The sequence below is a fragment of the Heteronotia binoei genome, chromosome 2 (genome assembly GCF_032191835.1).
Source record: "Heteronotia binoei isolate CCM8104 ecotype False Entrance Well chromosome 2, APGP_CSIRO_Hbin_v1, whole genome shotgun sequence".
Taxonomy (NCBI): Eukaryota; Metazoa; Chordata; class Lepidosauria; order Squamata; family Gekkonidae; genus Heteronotia; species Heteronotia binoei.
The window spans coordinates 200,181,450-200,203,554 of record NC_083224.1 but is presented as its reverse complement, the minus strand read 5'-3'; the positions used below and the strand labels follow the sequence as shown (position 1 = coordinate 200,203,554).

The following is a 22,105-nucleotide window of genomic DNA, read 5'->3' as shown; positions in this document are numbered from 1 at the left end:
CAGTTAGTCCAGCATCCTGTCTCACACAGTGGCCAACCAGTTCCTCTGGACAGCCAACAACAGGGCAGAGAGGTTGAGGCCTTCACAAGAACATGAGCCCTTGGGAATCAAACCAGCAGTCCATCTAGTTCAGCATGCTGTCTCACAAAGTGGCCAACCAGGTCCTCTGGAAGGCCAGAAACAGGGCAGAGAGGCTGAGGCCTTCATAAGGATATAAGCCCCTGATGGATCAGATCAGTGGTCCATTTAGTCCAGTATCCTCTCTCACACAGTGCCCAAACAGTTCTTCAGGACAGCTGCTGCCTTCCCTGATGTTGTTTCTTGGTTCTTGGATTCAGATGCCTCTGAATGTAGAGATTCCCCTGAGCCACCATGGCCAGTGACCACTGACAGACCTCTCCTCCATGAATATCTAATCCCCTGATCAGGGGTCATTTTTAAGAAAAAAAAAGGTGGTGGAGCTCATCCAGGGATTGTTATGCAGCTGCACATATTCTTCAATGGACAAGGAGGTGGGACTCTTAGAAGGAGGAGGAGGAACTCTCAGAAAGGTTCACGAGGTGGAACTCTCAGAAAAGTTCAGGAGGAGCTCAGACCTCAGAAAGGTCTGAGACCTGCCCCTGATCCCCTTTTAAAGTTGACTGTACAAAGGAAAGGGAAATGAAGTACTTACCGCTGGAGGAAACTACTCTGACAGCATAAGTGCTTTGGGGATGGGAATTTGAAAGCATAGTGGCCCACCCATGAAATTAAAACCAAACCTTTTTAAGGCTGGAGGAGCCCACAGCTGGTCAGACATTAAATTGAAATGAAATGAAACATTAGAACCAGGATGGAACCCTGTGGTTTTGGGCACTGTCTGGTGGCAAAGTCCAGCCCCAAAGCTGTGTCAAGTTATACAGCTGTGGTGGGGGGGGGAGGGAATATAGAGAAACAACCACTGGGATACTAAAACCATCCACTTTTTGATATTGCTTTTCATTTAGCTTTCACAAGTTGATTATTGTAGTCCAGCATCCTGTCTCACAAAGTGACCAACCAGTTCCTCCGGAAAGGATTTTAGTTCCTATATTACTTTGTTGCATATATTTAGTGTATTATAACTACAAGGTATACAGCTGGCCGATTTTTATTTGACGTGATGGGCTTTTGGGACCACAGAGGAACTATTACAAGCACAACAGACAACCTCTCTCTAAGGCAGGGGTGGCCAACGGTAGCTCTCCAGATGTTTTTTGCCTACAACTCCCGCCAGCCCCAGCCATTGGCCATGCTAGCTGGGGCTGGTGGGAGTTGTAGGAAAAAAAAACATCTGAAGAGTTACTGTTGGCCACCCCTGCAAAAATCAAAGGCAACTAGACCAGTGTATATCAATGCTCCATAGTCAGTATTAATTCAAAATTCCGTATAAATAATGTGTCTATACAAATAATGAGAAATCATGCAACAGATCACCATCCACGACAAGCCGCTCTCATTTTTACTGACTCTTTCTTGGTGAACAACGCCCACGCCAATTGATGGTCTTAGCTGAAGTCCGACGCTCATAAACACCCCGTCCTTAGGTTGTTTCGAGGCTTAAAGCTCTTCTTCCAGGGACCGTCTGTTGTCAGTGTGCTGTACAGTAGGCAAGTGGTGTCAAGATACACCTTCCGATACTCTGTGTGTCTCAATTCATTTTGCCTTTTTCCTTCATGCATAATGCATTATGCAGAAATATCTCTGCTAATTTCATTGACATTGGAGCAATTTGGAGGACAGATGTCAATGAAATTAGCAGAGGTATTTTAGCATAATGCTTTATGAATGAAGGAAAAAGGCGAAATGAATTGAGACATACAGAATATCGGAAGGTGTATCTTGACACCACTTACCTACTGTACAACACACTGACAACAGATGGTCCCTGGAAGAAGAGCTTTAAGCCTCAAAACGACCTAAGAGCGGGTTTTTTATGAGCATCGGACTTCAGCTAAGACCATCAATTGGCGTGGGCGTTGTTCACCAAGAAAGAGTCAGTAAAAATGAGAGCGGCTTGTCGTGGATGGTGATTTGTTGCATGATTTCTCATTATTTGTATGGACACATTATTTATACTGAATTTTGAATTAATACTGAATATGGAGTGTTGATATACACTGGTCTAGTTGCCTTTGATTTTTTTGCAAGGAGACAGTTTTTATTTAAAGCAGTTTCTGATCATCGCAGTGACCAGTTACAAAGAATGCAAATCTGCGACTCCCCATAAACTTAAAAAAAATGATCTTGCCACAGTGATCCATGCCACAGTGACCTCCAGACTAGACTACTGCGATGTGCTCTATGCAGGGCTGGCCTTGGGGCTACTTTGGAAATCTCAGGTGATTCAGAATGCAGCTGCCAGGCTGTCCATTAGCTCATCTTCTCTACTTACATAGAGTCGATCTTGAGGCAGCTGCACAATTTGTTTCTGGTTTAAATTCAAGGTGCTACTCGTAACCTCTAAATTCCTAAATGGTCTGAAACTTGCATAGCTGAAGGTCCGCCTCTCCTGGTATAACCCCACTTGCACTCATCATTACACAATTTCTTGTACTGGTCCTCAGGAAGTCCAGCCAGGGCCGGATTAACAATTAGGCCAAGTAGACACCGGCCCATGGGCCCCCATGCTTTTAGGGGCCTCAGGCCTGCTTTCCTTCCTGGTTTCCCCCCTGCTTGCAGCCCTCCCGGCCTGCACACGCAGCCAGCAACTGAGCTGATTTTTGCCCGACTTGCCTGCTGCCACTGCTGCTGGCGTCGTTGTCGCCAAGTTTGCCTCTCTCTGCCTCTTCCACGCAGCTTTGTCGAAGGGGCTTTTACAAAGGTGCTTGCAGGCTGCAGCGGGGGCTGTGGGCGGTGGGGCAGGCACTCTGACTTGGACATAATTTGCAAGGGGCCCCCCAAGATTTCGGCCTCCACAGGGTTTAATCCGGCAGTGAGTCCATCTTTCCATCATGGCCTTGTCCTGGTGGAATGCCTTCTCCGAGAAGACAGGTGCCCTATGGGACTTGTCCAGGTTTCCCGGGGCATGCAAGAGGGAATTGTTCCAGCAGGCCTTTTAGAGGATCCTTTTATTCACAGCGGTTACTGGTCTGCCAGATGTTTTCTCTTTAGATATTTCTAGGTATGAGCAGAATGTCAATATTTTAACTGTTTTAACCATGTACCTTATGGTTCTGTTGTAGGATGCTATGCTGGGAGTTTAAAGCCACCCCTAGCCCCACGTTGCAGGAGAGGGGTGAGGTTAAACTCTAATAAATAAATAGGAATGGGTCAAATCCAGCAGGATTTGATGATAATTTGACTGCAAAATGACAGAAACAGATCAAACCCACTCCCACCACATTGCACTAATTTTTCTCTCCTCCCCTCTCCCTTAGATGGTCCATGACACCTCTCATGTATCCAGCGTCCTACCTCTACAGCATCCCCAGCTCAGCTTATGTCTCCCTGACAACCATCAACTTTTTTATTGGCTTCATCAGCACCATGGTTACTGTCGTCCTTGATATCATTCCACTCAAGGTGGGCCATGGTACCCTTGAGGCTCCTGTCTGGGGACGGGGAAGGCGAGTGGGGTTGTACCTATCTTGCTCCAGGAGTTTGAGTGGCCTTTTAAACCTGTGACTACTAGAGAGCACTAGGTCAGGGGTGGCCAATGGTAGCTCTCCAGATATTTTTTGCCTACAACTCCCATCAGCCCCAGCCATTGACCATGCTGGCTGGGGCAGATGGGAGCTGTAGGCAAAAAACATCTGGAGAGCTACCATTGGCCTCCCCTGCACTAGGCTATCCCGCTGGTCAGCTCAAGGGACCATGTCAATACGCAAACATATCTAATCAGTCGCTTTGTCGGTTAAAGGGCAGATGATGGGAGAGACAGTGGCTCAGTGGTAGAGCATCTGCTTGGGAGCAGAAGGTCCCAGGTTCAATCCCCGGCATCTCCAACTAAAAAGGGTCCAGGCAGTAAGTGATGGAGATGGAGGGACGGTGGCTCAGTGGTAGAGCATCTGCTTGGGAAGCAGAAGGACCCAGGTTTGATCCCTGGCATCTCCAACTCAAAAGGGTCCAGGCAGTAGGTGATGGAGATGGAAGGACAGTGGCTCAGTGGTAGAGCATCTGCTTGGTAAGCAGAAGGACCAGGTTCGATCCCCAGCATCTCCAACTAAAAAGGGTCCAGGCAGTAGGTGATGGAGATGGAAGGACAGTGGCTCAGTGGTAGAGCATCTGCTTAGTAAGCAGAAGGACCAGGTTCGATCCCCAGCATCTCCAACTAAAAGGGGTCCAGGCAGTAGGTGATGGAGATGGAGGGACGGTGGCTCAGTGGTAGAGCATCTGCTTGGTAAGGTTCAATCCCAGGTTCAATTCCCGGGTTCAGTCCCCGGCATCTCCAACTAAAAAGGGTCCAGGCAGTAGGTGATGGAGATGGAGGGACGGTGGCTCAGTAGTAGAGCATCTGCTTGAGAAGCAGAAGATCCCAGGTTCAATCCCCGGCATCTCCAACTAAAAAGGGTCCAGGCAGTAGGTGATGGAGATGGAGGGATGGTGGCTCAATGGTGGAGCACCTGCTTGGGAAGCAGAAGGTCCCAGGTTCAATCCCCGGCATCTCCAACTAAAAAGGGTCCAGCCAGTAGGTGATGGAGATGGAGGGACGGTGGCTCAGTGGTAGAGCATCTGCTTGGTAAGCAAAAGGACCCAGGTTTGATCCCCAGCATCTCCAACTAAAAAGGGTCCAGGCAGTAGGTGATGGAGATGGAAGGACAGTGGCTCAGTGTTAGAGCATCTGCTTGGTAAGCAGAACGACCCAGGTTCAATCCCCAGCATCTCCAACTAAAACGGGTCCAGGCAGTAGGTGATGGAGATGGAGGGACGGTGGCTCAGTGGTAGAGCATCTGCTTGGTAAGGTTCAATCCCAGGTTCAATCCCCGGGTTCAGTCCCCGGCATCTCCAACTAAAAAGGGTCCAGGCAGTAGGTGATGGAGATGGAGGGACGGTGGCTCAGTAGTAGAGCATCTGCTTGAGAAACTGAAGATCCCAGGTTCAATCCCCGGCATCTCCAACTAAAAAGGGTCCAGGCAGTAGGTGATGGAGATGGAGGGATGGTGGCTCAATGGTGGAGCATCTGCTTGGGAAGCAGAAGGTCCCAGGTTCAATCCCCGGCATCTCCAACTAAAAAGGGTCCAGGCAGTAGGTGATGGAGATGGTGGGACGGTGGCTCAATGGTGGAGCATCTGCTTGGGAAGCAGAAGGTCCCAGGTTCAATCCCCGGCATCTCCAACTAAAAAGGGTCCAGCCAGTAGGTGATGGAGATGGAGGGACGGTGGTTCAGCGGTAGAGCATCTGCTTGGTAAGCAGAAGGTCCCAGGTTCAGTCCCCGGCATCTCCAACTAAAAAGGGTCTAGGCAAGTAGGCATGAAAAAATCTCAGCTTGAGACCCTGGAGAGCTGCTGCCTGTCTGAGTAGACAATACTGACTTTGATGGACCAAGTGTCTGATTCAGTATAAGTCAACTTCATATGTTTAGATATATATATTCATATGACAAGCCTCTTAGACATCGATAGCCAAGATGATGAAGGGTTTGGAGCACCTTCCCTATGAGGAAAGGCTGACAAAGAGTCTGGGACTTTTCAGTTTAGAAAAGAGATGATGCTGGGGGTACATGGTAGAGGTTTATAAAAATTACACCTGGGGTGGAGAGCGCTGACAAAGAGCAATTTTTCGCCCTCTCCCAAAAGACTAGAACTCATAAGAACATCAGAAGAGCACTGCTGGATCAGACCAGTGGTCCATCCAGTCCAGCATCCTGACTTACCCAGTAGCCATCTGTAGGGAAGGTGCTCCAGCCCCTTAATCATGTTGGTTGCCCTCTTTAGGACTTTTTTCAGCTCTCTGATGTCCTTTTTAAGATTTGGTGACCAGAACTGTGCACAAGATTCCCAATGAGGCTGCAGTTTTTTACAGGGCAATTATTATTATTTTTATTTATATTTATTTATATATTTATATATATATTTATTATTTTATTTATTTATTTAACGGCCATAGACCAACAAACAATTCATAAAAATCCAATTCATAACCAGTAAAAGATGATATAAATAATTATTATACACTAAAATATTATACCACCTAAGATATACATAAAATACGAATACTTTAAGACACTGACACTGAAGATGTAAAATTAATGTTAAAACCAAAGGTAAACTAAAAACCCTGTCTAGACCTCTTTGTTTCTTCCCTTAATGAATAAATTATTTATTCACTGCCTAAACCAGCTTTTAAAGCAGTAAAATCATAGAAAAATTAAAACTGATTGTCCATAAAATCATACATAAAAAGTATAAAATACTATTACAAAACTACAAATATAACAAAACATAGCTTTCATAGCCAACAGATTGGCAAAGATGTTTAGCCATTTCCTCACTGAATCATTAGAGTTTTCCTCATTCTTGTGGCAAGCCAGCCAATTTTTGCTAATTTGTATGTAACCTCAGGGTTCCTATCACTAAGAAGGTTCTTAAGGAGTTGCAGTTTTTGACTACTGGTAAAAGGTATGGCCATGGAAAATGGGAGAACTTCTCAATGATCATTATAAACCTTACAGTCAAATATGACATGGGCTAGAGATTCGATACCATCATTGCAGCAGCAGGGACATAATCGTTCTTGGAACAGCACTTTTTTGTATCTCCCCTCCACCACCACTGAAGGGAGAACGTCCCACCTCATAAGAGTAAACGTTCTCCTGTATTCATTATTTGTTAAGCGGTATAGGTAGGGCGTCGGGGTCACCCTGTTAATTGGTTCTGTCAGAGCTCGCCATTTGGTTGTACTATTGAGAGCAATTATAATATTGAACATTTTATTCTCAACCCCATTCTTAACCAAACACAAATACCTAACACAGAGTTTGCCTTTTTCACTATGAGAGAGGGGCCTCTTGTTTATCTCTAGTCTGAAGAGAGGAATGTGTTAGAGCTGGAGAAAATCTGTATCAGGAGCTGTAAGAGGAGGTAAAAGGTTGGTATGTAGCAAGCTAAGATAAGGGAGATGCGGGAAGGGGGAAAGTTATTCATGGCTTGGGGCATGCGCACGTTACCGTTAGAATAGATTGTGAGGAGGTCAGCCAATTGGATGGTCCCACGAGGGCTTTAGGCAAAGGTATATGACAGCTGTGCTGCGTCACAGCAGGCAGAGTCGACGGGTGGTATTTTACTGTCCGGGCTCTCAGTGCTTTGCAAATCACGCTTTCAATAAACGATCCTTGCTGGACCCAAAAATGTTAGTGTGGTCATTGGTTCGAGTCCAGAGACAGACTCTACATGTGTCAATTTGGTGGCAGCAGTGGAATACGAGTCTCCCTAACGGGGGTCCCGGCAGCAGGAGGGACCTTTTGTCCATATTGAAGTTTCTTCCTTTTGGCTGCCGTTCGACCACCCGAGGGTGACAAGAACCGTTGCGGGTCCTTCAACGATCGACGGAATGGGACGGCGGGACTGTACTGACGACGGAAAGTTGGTGAGTTGACTTGTTAAAACTAGACACTATGGGAAACAAGGGGTCTAAGGATAAGGGGCGCAGGGGAGACGTCCCCGAGGAACAAGCGCAGGACAAAGGGCAGCCGGCAGTACAGGGGCGCCAGTGGAAAGTGGAGTTCCCGGTGGGAAGCCCCCTTGACCGCATAGTAAAGGCTTGGGATAGATTCAAAGATTACGGTGTGACTAAGGAACAATTGGTGAAGAAGTGTGTTATTGAATGGCCAGCTATTTCAGATCTCCCGTTTGGGCATCATTGGCCATGCTATGGAACTACAAAGGAGGAGATTATTTTAGATATGAGACAATATTGGTTGAGGTTGGTGCCGCGCCCTGAGGTACCTTTAAATTTGTATTGTGTGGAGGTTTGGACAGAGTATGCGAGGAATCCCTTTTTAACGGCTGTTACAATGATGTCAGTAGCGGTTGCACCTGAGGAGGAAGACACTCCCCCGTGGAATCCTAATGATTATGTAACAGGATGGGCCCCTACGGCCCCAAGGGAACAGGAGCAGCTGGTGCCAGGGGGAGAGCAGCCGGTGGCTGACCCTCCACCTTATGTACCAGACCAGCCAGCTCAACCACTCAGGGAGCGGCGAGGTGTTTATGGGGAGGTCCAAGATCTCTTGGACCGAAACCAGCAATGGGGATGGCAGGAGGGAGAGGAGGAGGCAAGGACTAGATCTGAAACAAGGGCAGAAGAGAAAAAGGAACAGCAAAGGAGGAAAACGCTCGAGGGAACGAGCCAGGGGGAGATGATGGCCCCACTAAGGCAGGTTCCAATGGGTGATAGGGTCGGGTATGTGGAAGTCCCGTTAACCAGCATAGAGTTGAGGACCATGCGGAGCCAGTTACACCCCCTCTCCGAAAACCCAGTGTTGTTTAAAACTAAATTGGACGGGTTACTGGGGCCCTCCGTTTATTCCCCGGAAGAGATAATCCACATATTAAAACAGGTGGCGGGGAATGAGGAGACATTGGAAGCCCTATCCACTGCCAGAAAGCAGTGGGTTAAGAGGGCAGCGGATAGAACGGATGAAGGGGCGTTGGGAGAAATCCCGAATGGAAATCCCAATAACTTGGACATTCAAACTCCAGAGGGCCGGACCTTTTGTTCGTATTTTCGAGGATATATATTAGATGGTTTAGTAAAGATGATTCCTCCCGTTGTAAATTTTCATAAGGCCTTTGGGGAACCGCAGGGTGAAAATGAACCCCCTTTCCAATTTCTTGAGAGATTGAAAAATAGTATGACCGCCTTTATGGTGTTGACTCCTGATTCGGACGAGGGACGCACGGTATTGAAGTTTCACTTTGTGGAACAGAGCAACCCAGATATTAAAAAGAAATTGCAGAAATTGGATGGGTTGTTGACTAAACCCCTTACTGAATTAGTAGTGGAGGCACAGAAAGTTATTGCAAGGCGGGAGGTTGAGAAGGAAGCAAAAACGGTTAAATTGATGGTGCAAACAGTAAGGGAGGTGCAGAGACAAGATGAGAGAAGAGGAAGAGGGACAGGCGGAGGCTGGAGCAATAGGGGGAGGGGAGGAAGAGGAGGCGGACCCTGACCACCATGGAGCGGTCAGGAGAGGGGGGAAGAGGGGGTCGTCAGCCCCTCCCTAAGGACGTATGCAAATATTGCCAAGAACACGGACATTGGGGGCGCGAATGCCCGAATAGGGAACAAGGAGGATGGGAGGAGACTAGGATTGCCGCCATGTATGAAGATGAATAGGGGTGTCATGGGCTCCTATATTTGGGACCCAGCCCTGAAGAGCCCTTGGTAAAACTAAAGCTGGGACTGGAGAGAGAGGGAATTTTATTTATGTATGATACAGGGGCTACGAAATCAACAATTCAGAATTTACCAATGGGGGTGTCTTTGGGAACGGAGGAAGTAAGGATTAGGGAGGTGAGGGGGAGACCCTTTTGCGCTCCTGTCACTAAAGATATGGATGTTTTATTCCCCGGTAAGGATGAGGTGGTTAGACACGCATTTGTTTTAATTGGCAAAGAGGGAATAAACCTAATGGGGAGGGATTTGGCAGATAAAATTGGGACGGTTTCTACCTTGAAAGGAGGGAGATGCGAAGTTAGGCTTGCCGCGTTAGCAGTGGAAGAGGAAGGAAAAATCCATCCCAAAGTATGGGCGGGCCCAGACAACCCAGGCCGAATAAACATGACCCCCATAGAAATTGAAATGCAGGATCCCCGGCCCATATACCAAAAACAATATCCTATCACACAGGAGCAACAGGAGGGTCTTCAACCGGTTATAAAGGAACTGCTTCAGCAACGGTTGATAGAGCCTTCCACCTCCCCTTGGAACACCCCACTGTCTTTTCTGCCTTGGGAAAGCCCACAGGGTCGACTCCTGCACCCTCTGCGCCAGTTTCGGCAGACAGGCGTGAAAAAACAGGGCCGCCAGGCTTCAGAGCTTTCTCCTAGAAAAGCCATAGAAAAGCTATGCCCACTTCCAGCAATTTGCCGCCTCCCCTATCTCGAGAGGGAGATTTGGCTGTGTCGGCTGCTGTGGCATCGCTAAGAAAGCATAAGTCCGACAAATCTGCTTGCTGCCATTCCGAGTCCAGTCACAAGTCCAAGAAGTCAAGTCATCGCTCGGATTCATCTGCTTCGGCGCCCAAAAAACATCGGGAATCTGCATCCAAAACCTGCAAGGCTTCTACTAAATCGACACCTCCGGCTTCAATGGCCTCAACTTTGACTCCACCTCGACTCTGATGGCCTCGACTTCAACACAGCGTACCATCCCAACACTTTTGCCTGCAGAACTTACGGCTCCCACTGATGTCATCACTGAGATGCCCCAACTCACTCGAACCGCAGATGTGATTCTGATTCCATCCAGATCTCCATTGATCCACGGCTCCCTGCCTCTGGATATCCTAGAATCTGACTCCAGGCATCTTTTGGATCCGAACGCATTCTGGGACATCGGAGTTTCTCCCCTGTATAGAGAACTGAGCACATATCGAGACGTCGTGGTTTCTCCCCTGTATAGAGAGCTTCGTGAGTCATCCATCCAAGTCTCAACATAGCTTTATCAAGAGATGTCTACTCAATTCTTGACTCGGGACTACAGGGCACCTCTCTCTTACGATAGGGATCTTCCTCACTGCCGTTCTTGCTCTCTCATCTGCTCAGAACTCTGCCATGACTACCACTACCACTACGTCTACTCTTCGGCCTCGAGATCGCCTTCACCTCGGTACCAAAGGGCTTACAGGCACTTCTCCAGATCTCCACATTTCAGCGCTCTCGGTACCATGATTACGCTGAGTACAGGCACTCTAGGAGTCGACATACTTCTCCTACATATGTCCCTCAACTCCAAGCCTTGGCCTCGACCTCGGCTCCGGCTCCTAGGTCTCCGATCTGAGCTCCTTGTTCACCGATCACGACGACTCCCTTGGCTCCAATCCGGGCCCCTCGCTTACCAGTGGCAACCATGCCCTCAGCTCCCATAGCTCCATCGAAAGATTCCAACAAACGGCCGTCTCCCTTGACTCTGGAACAGCCTCTGCCTCCTCCGGATGACTCCGACTCAGGGTCAGTGACCTCTACGTCTTCCGGCTCCAACCATCCTAATTCCCCAGCTTCCCCTGGCTCTGACGCGCCTCGCCTGGACTGCCTTTATCCATCCAATGGTTCTAAGGCCTATCTCAACCTAATTTCCACCATCGCTGAGGCTCTCAATGTCACCCTGCCTTCTGACACTCCTGCTGTCACTGATGTGGTGCATGACTTAGTGCAAGCCGACCTGCCTGCTTTATCTCTACTTCCGATGCTTGAGGGACTTAAGGAAGTCCCACCTTGAGGGACTTAAGGAAGCCTGGGACAAGCCAGCTTCCATCACACCGACTCCGAGGAGGTTTGATTCTCTTTATAGAGTCCACGCTCCGAATTCGAAGTTTCTCTCCTCGCACCCTGCCCCCAATTCGATAATCGTTCATTCGGCTTTAAAGGCAAAACCCTCTAGGCACCCTGCTCCCCCGGACTGGGAAGGGCGTAAACTCGACACCCTAGCATGAAAGATCTATGGCCTGGCTACCATCAACTTGAAAATTAATCAGAATTTAGCTTACCTTTTGGTTTATGTTTTCAACCTTGTCAACCAGTTCACACCCCTAATTCGAACTTTACTGGACGCTTCTCAAAAACTGGCTCATCAGTTGGTTTCAGAACTCTCCAGAGTCAGTAAACGATCAACATCATTCGGCATGCAGTGTCCTGCTCCTCCAGGGTCTTTGCATCATCGGTAGCACGTCGCCGCCATGCATGGCTTCACTCAACAAACCTTCAGACTGACATAAAACAAAAGATAGAGGACCTACCGTTTGATGGTCAAGGGTTGTTCCACACATCCACAGACGAGGTCCTCACATCCGTAGATGATGGCTGTAAGCGCACTAAGCGCCTAGGTGTCACCCAGCAACAGCAACCCCAAACTTTCAACTGCTCCCGACCCTGGAAACAGCCCTATCTGAAGCGCCAATGTTCCCCTAAACAGTCAGAATACTGGCGTCAGAAGGGACCCCAAACCAAACAGCCCTATCAATCCTACCAGCAAACACAACGCTCACAACCAAGCAAGAAGACTACACCACCTTCTAAACAGTCTCTTTGACTTCTCTCTTCTGTTCTCACCAGGTCACACAAGGCTTTTTCCGTTCCTCAGGACTTGGCAAAAGATCACCACAGATGCCTGGGTACTTACCATAATTCGGATAGATTACTCCATAGAGTTCATGTCGCCCCCTCGCCATCACCATTTTATTTTGACACCGCCCCCGTTTCTGCACGAAGAAATCCAAGATCTCCTTCGCAAAGGGGCCATAGAACCTGTTCCTCTCCATCTTCAAAAGTCGGGGTTCTATTCCAGATACTTTCTAGTCCCAACGCAAGATGGAGGCAGATGTCCAATTCTAGTTCTCAGGAAACTCAACGATCAGATAATTTACAAGAAATTCAGAATGATCTCCATTCAGTCAGTCCTGCCATTAATCCTGCAGAACACCTGGACGGCATCCCTGGACCTTCAGGATGCCTATTTCCACATTTCGATATGGCCTCAACACCGGAAATACCTGAGACTTGCCATGGGCCATCACCACTTCCAATATTGGGCCCTTCCATTTGAACTGTCCACAGCCCCTCGCATTTTCACAAAGTGTATGGCAGTGGTGGCTGCAGCTCTTCGCCTCTGAGATATCACCATCTTCCCGTACTTGGATGACTGGCTCCTGACTGCTCGGTCACCTCAACAGTTTGAATGGGACATTCAAACCACGCTCTCCCTTCTAGCATCCTTAGGTCTGTGTGTGAACCTTGCCAAGTCACAACTCTCCCCTGCCCAGGGCTTACAGTTCATAGGTGTCCACTTCTGCACGCACCTACACATGGTTTTCCTTCCTCTACCACACAGTGTAACAATTGTAGCGAACACCACTACTATTCTTCAGTCTCCAACTCAACTTGCTGTAATGTTTCAACGTCTTCTGGGATACATGGCAGCAACTACATCCGTTATCAGATTTGCCAGGCTTCGGATGAGGCCTCTGCAACTCTGGTTTGTCCATGCCTTCCATCCTCACAGACAATCTCAAAACACAATTCTCACCGCACCCAAGGAGGTTCTATTCTCTCTCCACTGGTGGACCCTTCAACCCAACTTACTTCAGGGGATGCCCTTCATCCTCCCTTCCCCTACTACAAATTTCACAACAGATGCCTCGAAGTGGGGTTGGGGAGCCCACTTAGAGGACAAAACTGTCAGGGGTCTGTGGTCTCCTACAGAGAGAAAATTCCACATCAGCTGCTTGGAACTAATAGCGGTCCACAGGTCCCTCCAATCCTTCCTCCCTTCTCTAACAGGTTGTCATGTTCAAATCACATCAGACAACATGGCAACTGTCTTCTACATAAACAAACGGGAGAACGGGATCTATCCGCCTTTGCCATCTCTCCATCGCCCTGTGGAAATGGTGCATCAAGCACAACATTTACCTGACTACAATCCATCTACCCAGAGTGGAAAATACTCTAGCGGAGTCTCTCAGCCAGTTTCGACTGGACGACCATGAATGGTCGCTCAATCCTGCACATCTTCACCACATCTTCCGTTGCTTCAGAAGGCCCAGTGTAAATGTCTTTGCCACACGACTCAACACCAAATGCCGTCACTTCTATATGAGGGAGAGCAACGATGCATTTCTCCACATTTGGACAGGAGGTCTTCATTACCTGTTCCCCTCCATTTCCACTTATCAAATGCTTGATCCTCAAGATCATCCGAAATCAGACAGACTGCATTCTCATCACTCCATGGTGGCCGAGACAACTGTGGTTCACGAGGCTTCTTCAGCTATTGCACCACTCCTATCGTCGTCTCCCTACAGCACCCGATCTCCTCACTCAACATCAAGGCCAGGTCTGGCACCACAATCCTCAAATTCTGCTCCTCACAGTGTGGAGGATCCGTCCATAACACTGCCCCCAGAAGTGCAACATATTATCCTCAACGCGAGGAAACCCTCCACTAGACGTTCTTACCTTCTTAAATGGAAGCACTTCTCTGCATACACACAATCTCATGACATTAATCCTGACATCTCTCCTATCTCCTCTATACTACAGTACCTATTGTCCCTGCAAGTTTCAGGACTTAGTTACACTTCACTAAAGGTTCATTTGTCCACCATCTCATCGTTCCATGTCCCTGTTGATGGCCAGACAGTTTTTTCACACCGTTTGTCTAAAACTTTCCTCAAGGGACTTTTATGTCTACATCCCCCAGTTAAACCCATCGTTCCTGCCTGGAGTTTATCTCTGGTCCTAGCTCAACTTGTTAAACCACCCTTTGAGCCCTTAGCATCTGTTGACTTATGTTTACTCTCCTGGAAGACTGCCCTATTGGTTGCCCTTACCTCAGGCAAACTAGCAAGTGATCTTTGCCTTCCGAGCTGAGCCACCTTATATTGTCTTTCATAGTTGCAAGGTGGTTCTTCGGGCGGATCCCACCTTTCTCCCGAAGGTCGTCTCCCCCTTCCACCTTTCAAGTACAACCTCCTTACCAGCTTTCTTTCCAGAACCCAAGGACTCAGGTCAAAGGATACTGCATACTCTCAACGTGAAGAGAGCTTTATTCTTCTCTCTTGCATGTACACAACCTTTTCGAAAGGACCCTAATTTGTTTGTAGCCAGTGGCAATCCCCATAAAGGCTCCAAGATATCCACCCAAAGACTTTCTAAATGGGTGTCTAGTGCAATTCGGTTGTGTTACAAGACTGCTAAACAACCATTACCTGTCGGACTCAAAGCTTATTCCACTAGAGCAGTCTCGACTTCTTCGGCATTTCTGCAAGAAGTATCCTTGCAGGACATTTGTGCCACTGTGACCTGGTTCTCTCCATCCACATTCGTCACTCATTATGCCCTGGACGTTCGTGCTAGACATGATGCCTCCTTTGGCCAGGCAGTCCTACGTTCAATCTTCCACTAATCCTCCTCCAGGTGAGTGCAAGGTGAGTGCCCATATGTGAAGGAACTATTATGTTTGCTTACCAATCGCCAGCACCCACTTCTTGTGTTTAACTTGTTAATCACCCATGTGTGGGACTGCGCAGAGACCACGATGAAGATGAACAGGTTGTTTACCTTTAACTAATGATCTTCAAGTGGTCATCTGTGCAGTCACACGCACCCACCCAGCCTTCTCCTCTGCTGGCTCTTTGCTTCTCTCCTGCATGGATGTCAGTAGCGGCTAGAAGAAACTGAGTTGGAGGGGCGTCTTCTGCTCGCTCCAGGCATGTTCAGTCGGTGCCTGCTCCCCAGGGCGAGCCGGAAAGCGCACCCAAAAAATGCTCAAGTGAGCTTTCAGAGTCTCCGAGTTTAGGATCCGCTGCCAAGGGCAAGACCCATGTGTGTGACTGCACAGATGACCACTCAAAGATCATTAGTTACAGGTAAGCAACCTGTTTTTTCCTGCTTCCTGCTCAACTTTAAAGGCACACATTTTAAAAACGGACCTGTTTGCAGGTTTCTAAACCTGCCAGAGCTCTAGAGGTACATAGTGACTGTGGGGGGTGAGGCTTCCCCCCGTCGGTCAGCTGGCTGGGGGCAGGGGGAAGCCTGTAAAACTGGGGATCCCCCGCTGGGACCTGGGGTTTGGGAAGCCTAGAAGGAGGTTGAAGTAGCTGCAGAATTAGGTTGCAGAAGGTCTTCTAGGGGGTAAAAGAAGTCAGGCTGTGCTTGTCCTTTGGCCATAATCGCAGAAGGCCCCTTTGCATCTCTTTTGTGTTTTTTGGAGCAGAAAGTGAGAGACATCAACAGTATCCTGAAGGCGGTCTTCCTGGTCTTACCCCAGTACTGCCTGGGCCGGGGATTGACTGACATGGCAATGTTCCAAGTCAAGAATGTTGCCCTTGGGAGGTCTGGTGAGTGACAGCAAAGAGCTTGCCCCAGCAGGCGCAGGGTGTTCTCTTCAGGGGAATTTTTGTGCTGAAGGTTTATTGTTGTTTTTTAAAAAACAAATGAAAATAATTTGCAAAGATAGTTAGCATACATATATACGAACAGGATAATTTTTAAACTTTTCCAGTTCGACTGATCAAAAAAGGAAAGGGGGGAAAAAGCAATGCATGTTGAATACAATTCAAAACTAAGGCATGTTAGATACCAGTCATGTGTATCACATAATGATAAACAAATTTAAAGATATTAATAAACGATATTTTAAAAATGGTATGGAGGCTGTTTGACCTGAAGGTTTATCTTTTCCCCCTCTGTTGACAACCCCTGAACCTGGTCGGATAGGTCCCGCCCTTTCCATGCTTGCAAAATGCCCCTTGCAACACCACTGACCACCCCCTGTGCTGCCAGGCATTCCTAAAACCAGAAGCTGGCAGACTAACTCCTGCTGATTTCTGTGCATGATGCCACTTAGGCTTCTGTAGATCTTTCTGATACCCCCAGCACATTGTGCAATGTCATCCTTGCAACAGCCTTGAAAGGTAGGCCAGTGCCATCCATCCTTGAACTGTGGGTGGTTCCCAAGCAATGCCTGAACCCGGACGTGACATCATCATGCCGTCAATGTAGCTCGCTGGCTGCTCTAGGCGTTTCTGGGGAAACTCTATGGTTTCCCTGGCTGCTCTAGCTATTTGGGAGGGGAAAACTCTATGGAACCTATTGTGCCATAGAGTTTTACCTCCCAAATCACTAGAACGCCTGGGAAAACCATAGAGTTTTCCCAGAAACTCCTAGAGTGGCTGGCGAGCGCCGTTGCGGTGCGATGATGTCACTTCTGGGTAACATCATCGCGGCGGCGATATTGGGGGAGGTTCCCCCCCACTGGCTCAATGTGGGCCAGCAGGTTGGGAACCTCCAGGGCAGAACTCCTGCCTAGCTCGGGGGCTTGGCAGCCCTAGCAGGAGGACGGAGGCTGGATGCCTTCCTAGGGCTGCCTGATGAGCATGTGCCAGAGGTGAGCTTTGAGACACCGATAATCCCAGGTCACCCTACGTTCTCTCCCTGGTGCTACTAGGGCTGCCAGGTCCCTCGCTCATCTGGCAGGGACCCCGGCGTGGGTGGGGATGTCATGCCATGTCAGAAGTGACATCATCACATTGGGGGTGCTTTGGCGTTTGGGCAAAACTCTATGGGTTTTTTCGTTCTCAAAACTATAGAATTTGCCCCAATACCGGAGCATTTCTGCACGACATCTCTGATGTGATAGCAACTCTTCTGGTGATGTCGTCAGATTGGGGAGGGGTTTCCCCCACTGGCCAGCTCATCCACCATTGAGAAGAGCCCCTGAAACTGGGGGACCCCCTGCTGGGACCTGGGGGCTGGCAACCCGAGCTGCCGCAAGGCCCAGCCATGTTGACTGCTGCTGAACTGACTGCTTGAGCGCAGGCTGGGAACACCAGTCTTGCAGCCCTGAGGCCCCAAGTTAGACATTTTTAGAAATCACCTTGTAGGTGTTCTCAGCCAGCTTATTGAAAATACATCATCCCACCAACGGGGGTCACTTTTGTTTCACCTTTTGTTTCTCCTCTCCCAGGTGGCAACATGAATTCTCTGCTCAGCTGGGACCTGGTGGGGAAAAATCTCTTTGCCATGGCTGTCGAGGGCTTCGTCTTTTTCTTCTTTACCATCTTGGTGCAGTACAGATTCTTCATCCGCTTCCGGTGAGTGGGGCATGTGGCAGACAGGGATGTTATGGGGGGCCGGAGTGGCTTGTGTGTTGCAGCCAGGGACATTAAGTGGATGGTCTTGCCCATGCAAAATCAAAGGTATTTGAGAGTCCACCTCTCTCCCAAAAGGCTGATATTATTCCCTTTAAGCTGAGTTAGCGTGAGCTAGCTCACAGATTTTTAGCCTCCTGCTCACACATTGTTGTCTTAGCTAGGGTTGCCAAGTCCAATTCAAGAAATATCTGGGGACTTTGGGGGTGGAGCCAGGAGACTTTGGGGGTGGAGCCAAGATCAAGGCTGTGACAAGCATAATTGAACTCCAAAGGGAGTTCCGGCCATCACATTTAAAGGGACGGCACACCTTTTCAATGCCTTCCTTCCATAAGAAATAATGAAGGATAGGGGCACCTGCTTTTTGGGCTCATAGAATTGGACCCCCTGGTCCAATCGTTTTGAAACTTTGGGAAGAGGCACTAGATGCTGTACTGAAAATTTGGTGCCTCTACCTCAAAAAACAGCCCCCCCAGAGCCCCAGATACCCACAGATCAATTCTCCATGATTTTCTATGGGAATAAATCTCCATAGGGAATAACAGAGTTCCCAGCAGACATTTCCCTCCCCTCCCTCCGCTTTCTGACGACCCTAAAGCGGGGGGAGGGCCTCCAAACCGGGGGATCCCCTGCCCCCACCTGGGGATTGGCAACCCTAGTCTTAGCTCAGGAAGGATGACCCCAGAGCACAATAATGTATGCAGGAGCTCGCAGCTTTAATGCCAGTAGCTCACAAAGTAGAATTTTTGCTCACAGCTTAGACTCTGCAGCTTAGAGGGAACATTTATTGTTATGCCCCTGTATAGGCCTTTCGTGTGGCCTCATTTGGAATACTGTGTACAGTCCTGGTCCCTGTTCCTCAGCGCTTGAAAAAGTGCAGGGGAGGGACACCCAGATGATGAGGGGGTTGGAGCTCCATCCCTATGAGGAAGGGCCACAGGAATAAACAGTTTTGAAAAGGGATCAGTTAAATTCATGGAGGAGAAGTCTATCAATGGCTGCTGGCCATGATGACTGAGAAGAACCTACACGTTCATAGACAGTCACCCTTTGAATCCCAGAGCCAGGCAGCAGCCTCAGAGGATGGCCTCAGCCTCTATGCCCAGATGTTGGCCCTCCAGAGGAACTGCTTGGCCACTGTGTGAGAGGATGCTAGACTGGGTCCAGTTCCAACCTAGGATCAGCGTAGGGGTAGAACAAAAACACCTAGTTTCTTTAAATGAAACTAAGTCCTGAGGGCCAGATGAATTGCATCCAAGGGTTCTAAAAGAGCTTGCCGATGTAATTTCTGAGCCTCTGGCTATTATTTTTGAGGATTCTTGGGGAACAGGAGAGGTGACGGAAGATTGGAGGCGGGCGAATGTTGTCCCCATCTTCAAGAAGGGGAAAAAAGATGATCCGGGTAACTACCGACCCATCAGCTTGACGTCTATACCTGGAAAAGTTTTAGAACAAATTATCAAACAGTCAGTCCTGGAACATTTAGAAAGAACAGATGTGATTACTAAGAGCCAGCATGGTTTTCTCGAGAACAAGTCATGTCAGACTAACCTGATCTCTTTTTTTGAGAAAGTGACCACCTTTCTGGATCAGGGGAATGCTGTAGAGATCCTTTATCTTGATTTCAGTAAGGCTTAAAGTTCCACATACTATCCTTGTTGACAAGTAGGTAAAATGTGGTTTGGATCCTGTTACCATTAGGTGGGTCTGTAACTGGTTGACAGATCGCACCTAGGAGTGCTTGTGAATGGTTCCTCATCCTCTTGGAGAGGAGTGACAAGTGGAGTGCCTCAAGGATCTGTCCTAGGACCTGTTTTGTTCAACATATTTATCAATGATTTGGATGAAAGAATAGAGGGAATGCTTATTAAATTTGCAGATGATACTAAATTGGGAGGGGTTGCAAACACAGAAGAAGACAGAAACAGGATGACCTTGACAGGCTGGGAAACTGGGCTAAAACCAATAGGATGAATTTTAACAGGGATAAATGTAAAGTTCTGCATTTAGGTAGGAAAAATCTCATGCATGGTTATAGGATGGGGGAGACCTAACAGCAGTAGTATGTGTGAAAAGGATCTAGGGGTCTTAGTGGATCATACACTGAACATGAGTCAACAGTGATGCGGTGGCTAAAAAGGCAAATGCAATTTTGGGCTGTATCAACAGAAGTATAGTGTCCAGATCACGTGATGTGATGGTATAGCTTTACTCTGCTCTGCTAAGACCTCACCTGGAGTATTGTGTTCAGTTTTGGGCACCACATTTTAAGAAGGATATAGACAAGATAGAACAAGTCTAGAGGAGGGCGACAAAGATGGTGAGGAGTCTGGAGACCAAATCCTATGAGGAAAGGTTGAAGGAGCTGGGGATGTTTAGCCTGGAGAAGAGACGGCTGAGAGGTGATATGATCACCATCTTCAAGTACTTGAAGGGCTGTCATCTGGAGGATGGTGTGGAATTATTTTCTGTGGCTCCGGAAGGTAGGATCAGAACCAATGGATTGAAATTAAATTAAGAGTTTCCGACTCAACATCAGGAAGAACTTCCTGACCTTTAGAGCGATTCCTCAGTGGAACAGGCTTTCTCAGGAGGTGGTGGGCTCTCCTTCCTTGGAGGTTTTTAAACAGAGGCTAGATGGCCATCTGGCAGCAATGAAGATCTTGTGAATTTAGGGGGAGGTATTTGTGAGTTTCGGAAGATGGTGGAAGCCAGAAGGGCCTGGCGTGACTTTGTCCATGGGGTCGCAAAGAGTCAGACTCGACTGTGCAACTGAACAACAACAACAAAAATTGGTGTTTCCTGCATTGTGCAGGGGGTTGGACTAGATGACCCTAGAGGTCCCTTCCAACTCTATGATTCTATGGATGGACCACTGTTCTGATCCTGCAGGGCTCTTCTGATGTTCTTATGAAGGCCTCAGCCTCCATGCCCAGCTGTTGACCTTCCAGAGGAACTGGCTGGCCACTGTGTGAGGGAGGATGCTAGCCTAGCTGGGCCACTGGTCTGATCCCTCAGGGCTCTTCCAATGTCGTTACAATTCCTGTGCGCAGCTGTGCTTGAAATGCTTGTATTGTTCTCTGGGGACTGGATGTTGTCAGCAAAGGAGGCTAGTGTCTGCCCAGAGGAGCTCACAGTCTTTAACATGTGCATGCACCCTAAAGCTTCTACCCAGAATGAAACTTTGTTGGTCTTCAAGGTGCCACTGGGCTCCGACTTTGTTCTGTTGCTTCAGATCAACAACAACTGCCCACCTGAATCTACCTGTAATGTTGTTGGTTTAGTTTTTGCTGACCGCAGTCCTCCCTCTGGCTAAAAATTGCAAGGAAATTAAACAAAGCAGGAGTCAAGTGGCACCTTTAAGACCAACCAATTTTTATTTAGAACGTCAGCTTTCGTGTGCTTTTAAGCACACTTCATCAGACGAGGAATCCAGCATAGTGAGCAAAGCCATACATAGCTGGGCAGGGCCGTACATAGCAGTGGCCCAGAATGCAACATGGTACAGATTGAAGAACCAATGACAGTGAAGTAAAATTATCTGGTAGGCAGTGGTTTAGAATGTGAAATGGTACAATGACGGAATAGTAAAATTAAGAAATTGAGAAAACCTTTGTTCTGAGTAGCATGAGCATGCGAAAGCAACAAAACAGTAGTATGTCAAAATGTGAGATTGTCTGTCAATGACAATGGGAGATGGGTTCAATATATGTAGTGGGATAAGCAGCCAAAGTTCCTGTTTGAGTGGGGGGGGGGGGCTTTTGGGCCCCACTCGGCTCTCCAGTGGTGGTGTTCACACCGCCAGTCGGGAAAGCGTACAATCTGTTCGGCCCATCGTATGTCCGGTTGGTGCCGGGCCAGCCACCCTGCCCCCACCACCACGTCAAACGATGACGAGGGGGCTATAACAAAAGTCTCTATCCCCCAGTGATTGTCCGTCCCCACGGGGGTCGCCTGGGTCTCCAAAGTACAGGGTTCCCCTCTCATGATGGACCCATCCATTTGCTCGAATTGAATGGGGTGAGGTAGGGGAGATGTGGCCAGGCCCAGCGCCTCTACCAGGCGCGGGGTGATAATGTCTCGGGTACACCCTGAGTCAATCAGCGCGCAGGCGTGCATAAATCGCTTAAGGTTGGGGTTCAGGAGGGTGACTGCCATGAACAATAACCCCCCGATAATTCTCACCGTCAGTAGTGCCGGCGGTTCCCGGACCTGCTTTGCGGCACTAATTAAAGCAGGTCGCTGTCGTTTCCCGCCGACTCTTGGTCCCAGGAC

At 48.4% G+C, this 22,105-nt stretch overlaps 1 protein-coding gene across 1 annotated transcript in view; it reads left to right on the top strand.

Moving 5' to 3' along the window:
• The window catches only part of LOC132567470 (phospholipid-transporting ATPase ABCA1-like), a 202,481-nt gene that overhangs the window by 149,032 nt on the left and 31,344 nt on the right, over positions 1–22,105 (top strand). The window contains exons 45-47 of the mRNA XM_060233146.1: positions 3,399–3,543; positions 15,895–16,018; positions 17,647–17,773. Coding sequence (XP_060089129.1) covers positions 3,399–3,543; positions 15,895–16,018; positions 17,647–17,773 — 396 coding nt within the window. The remainder of the gene's footprint in view (positions 1–3,398; positions 3,544–15,894; positions 16,019–17,646; positions 17,774–22,105) is intronic.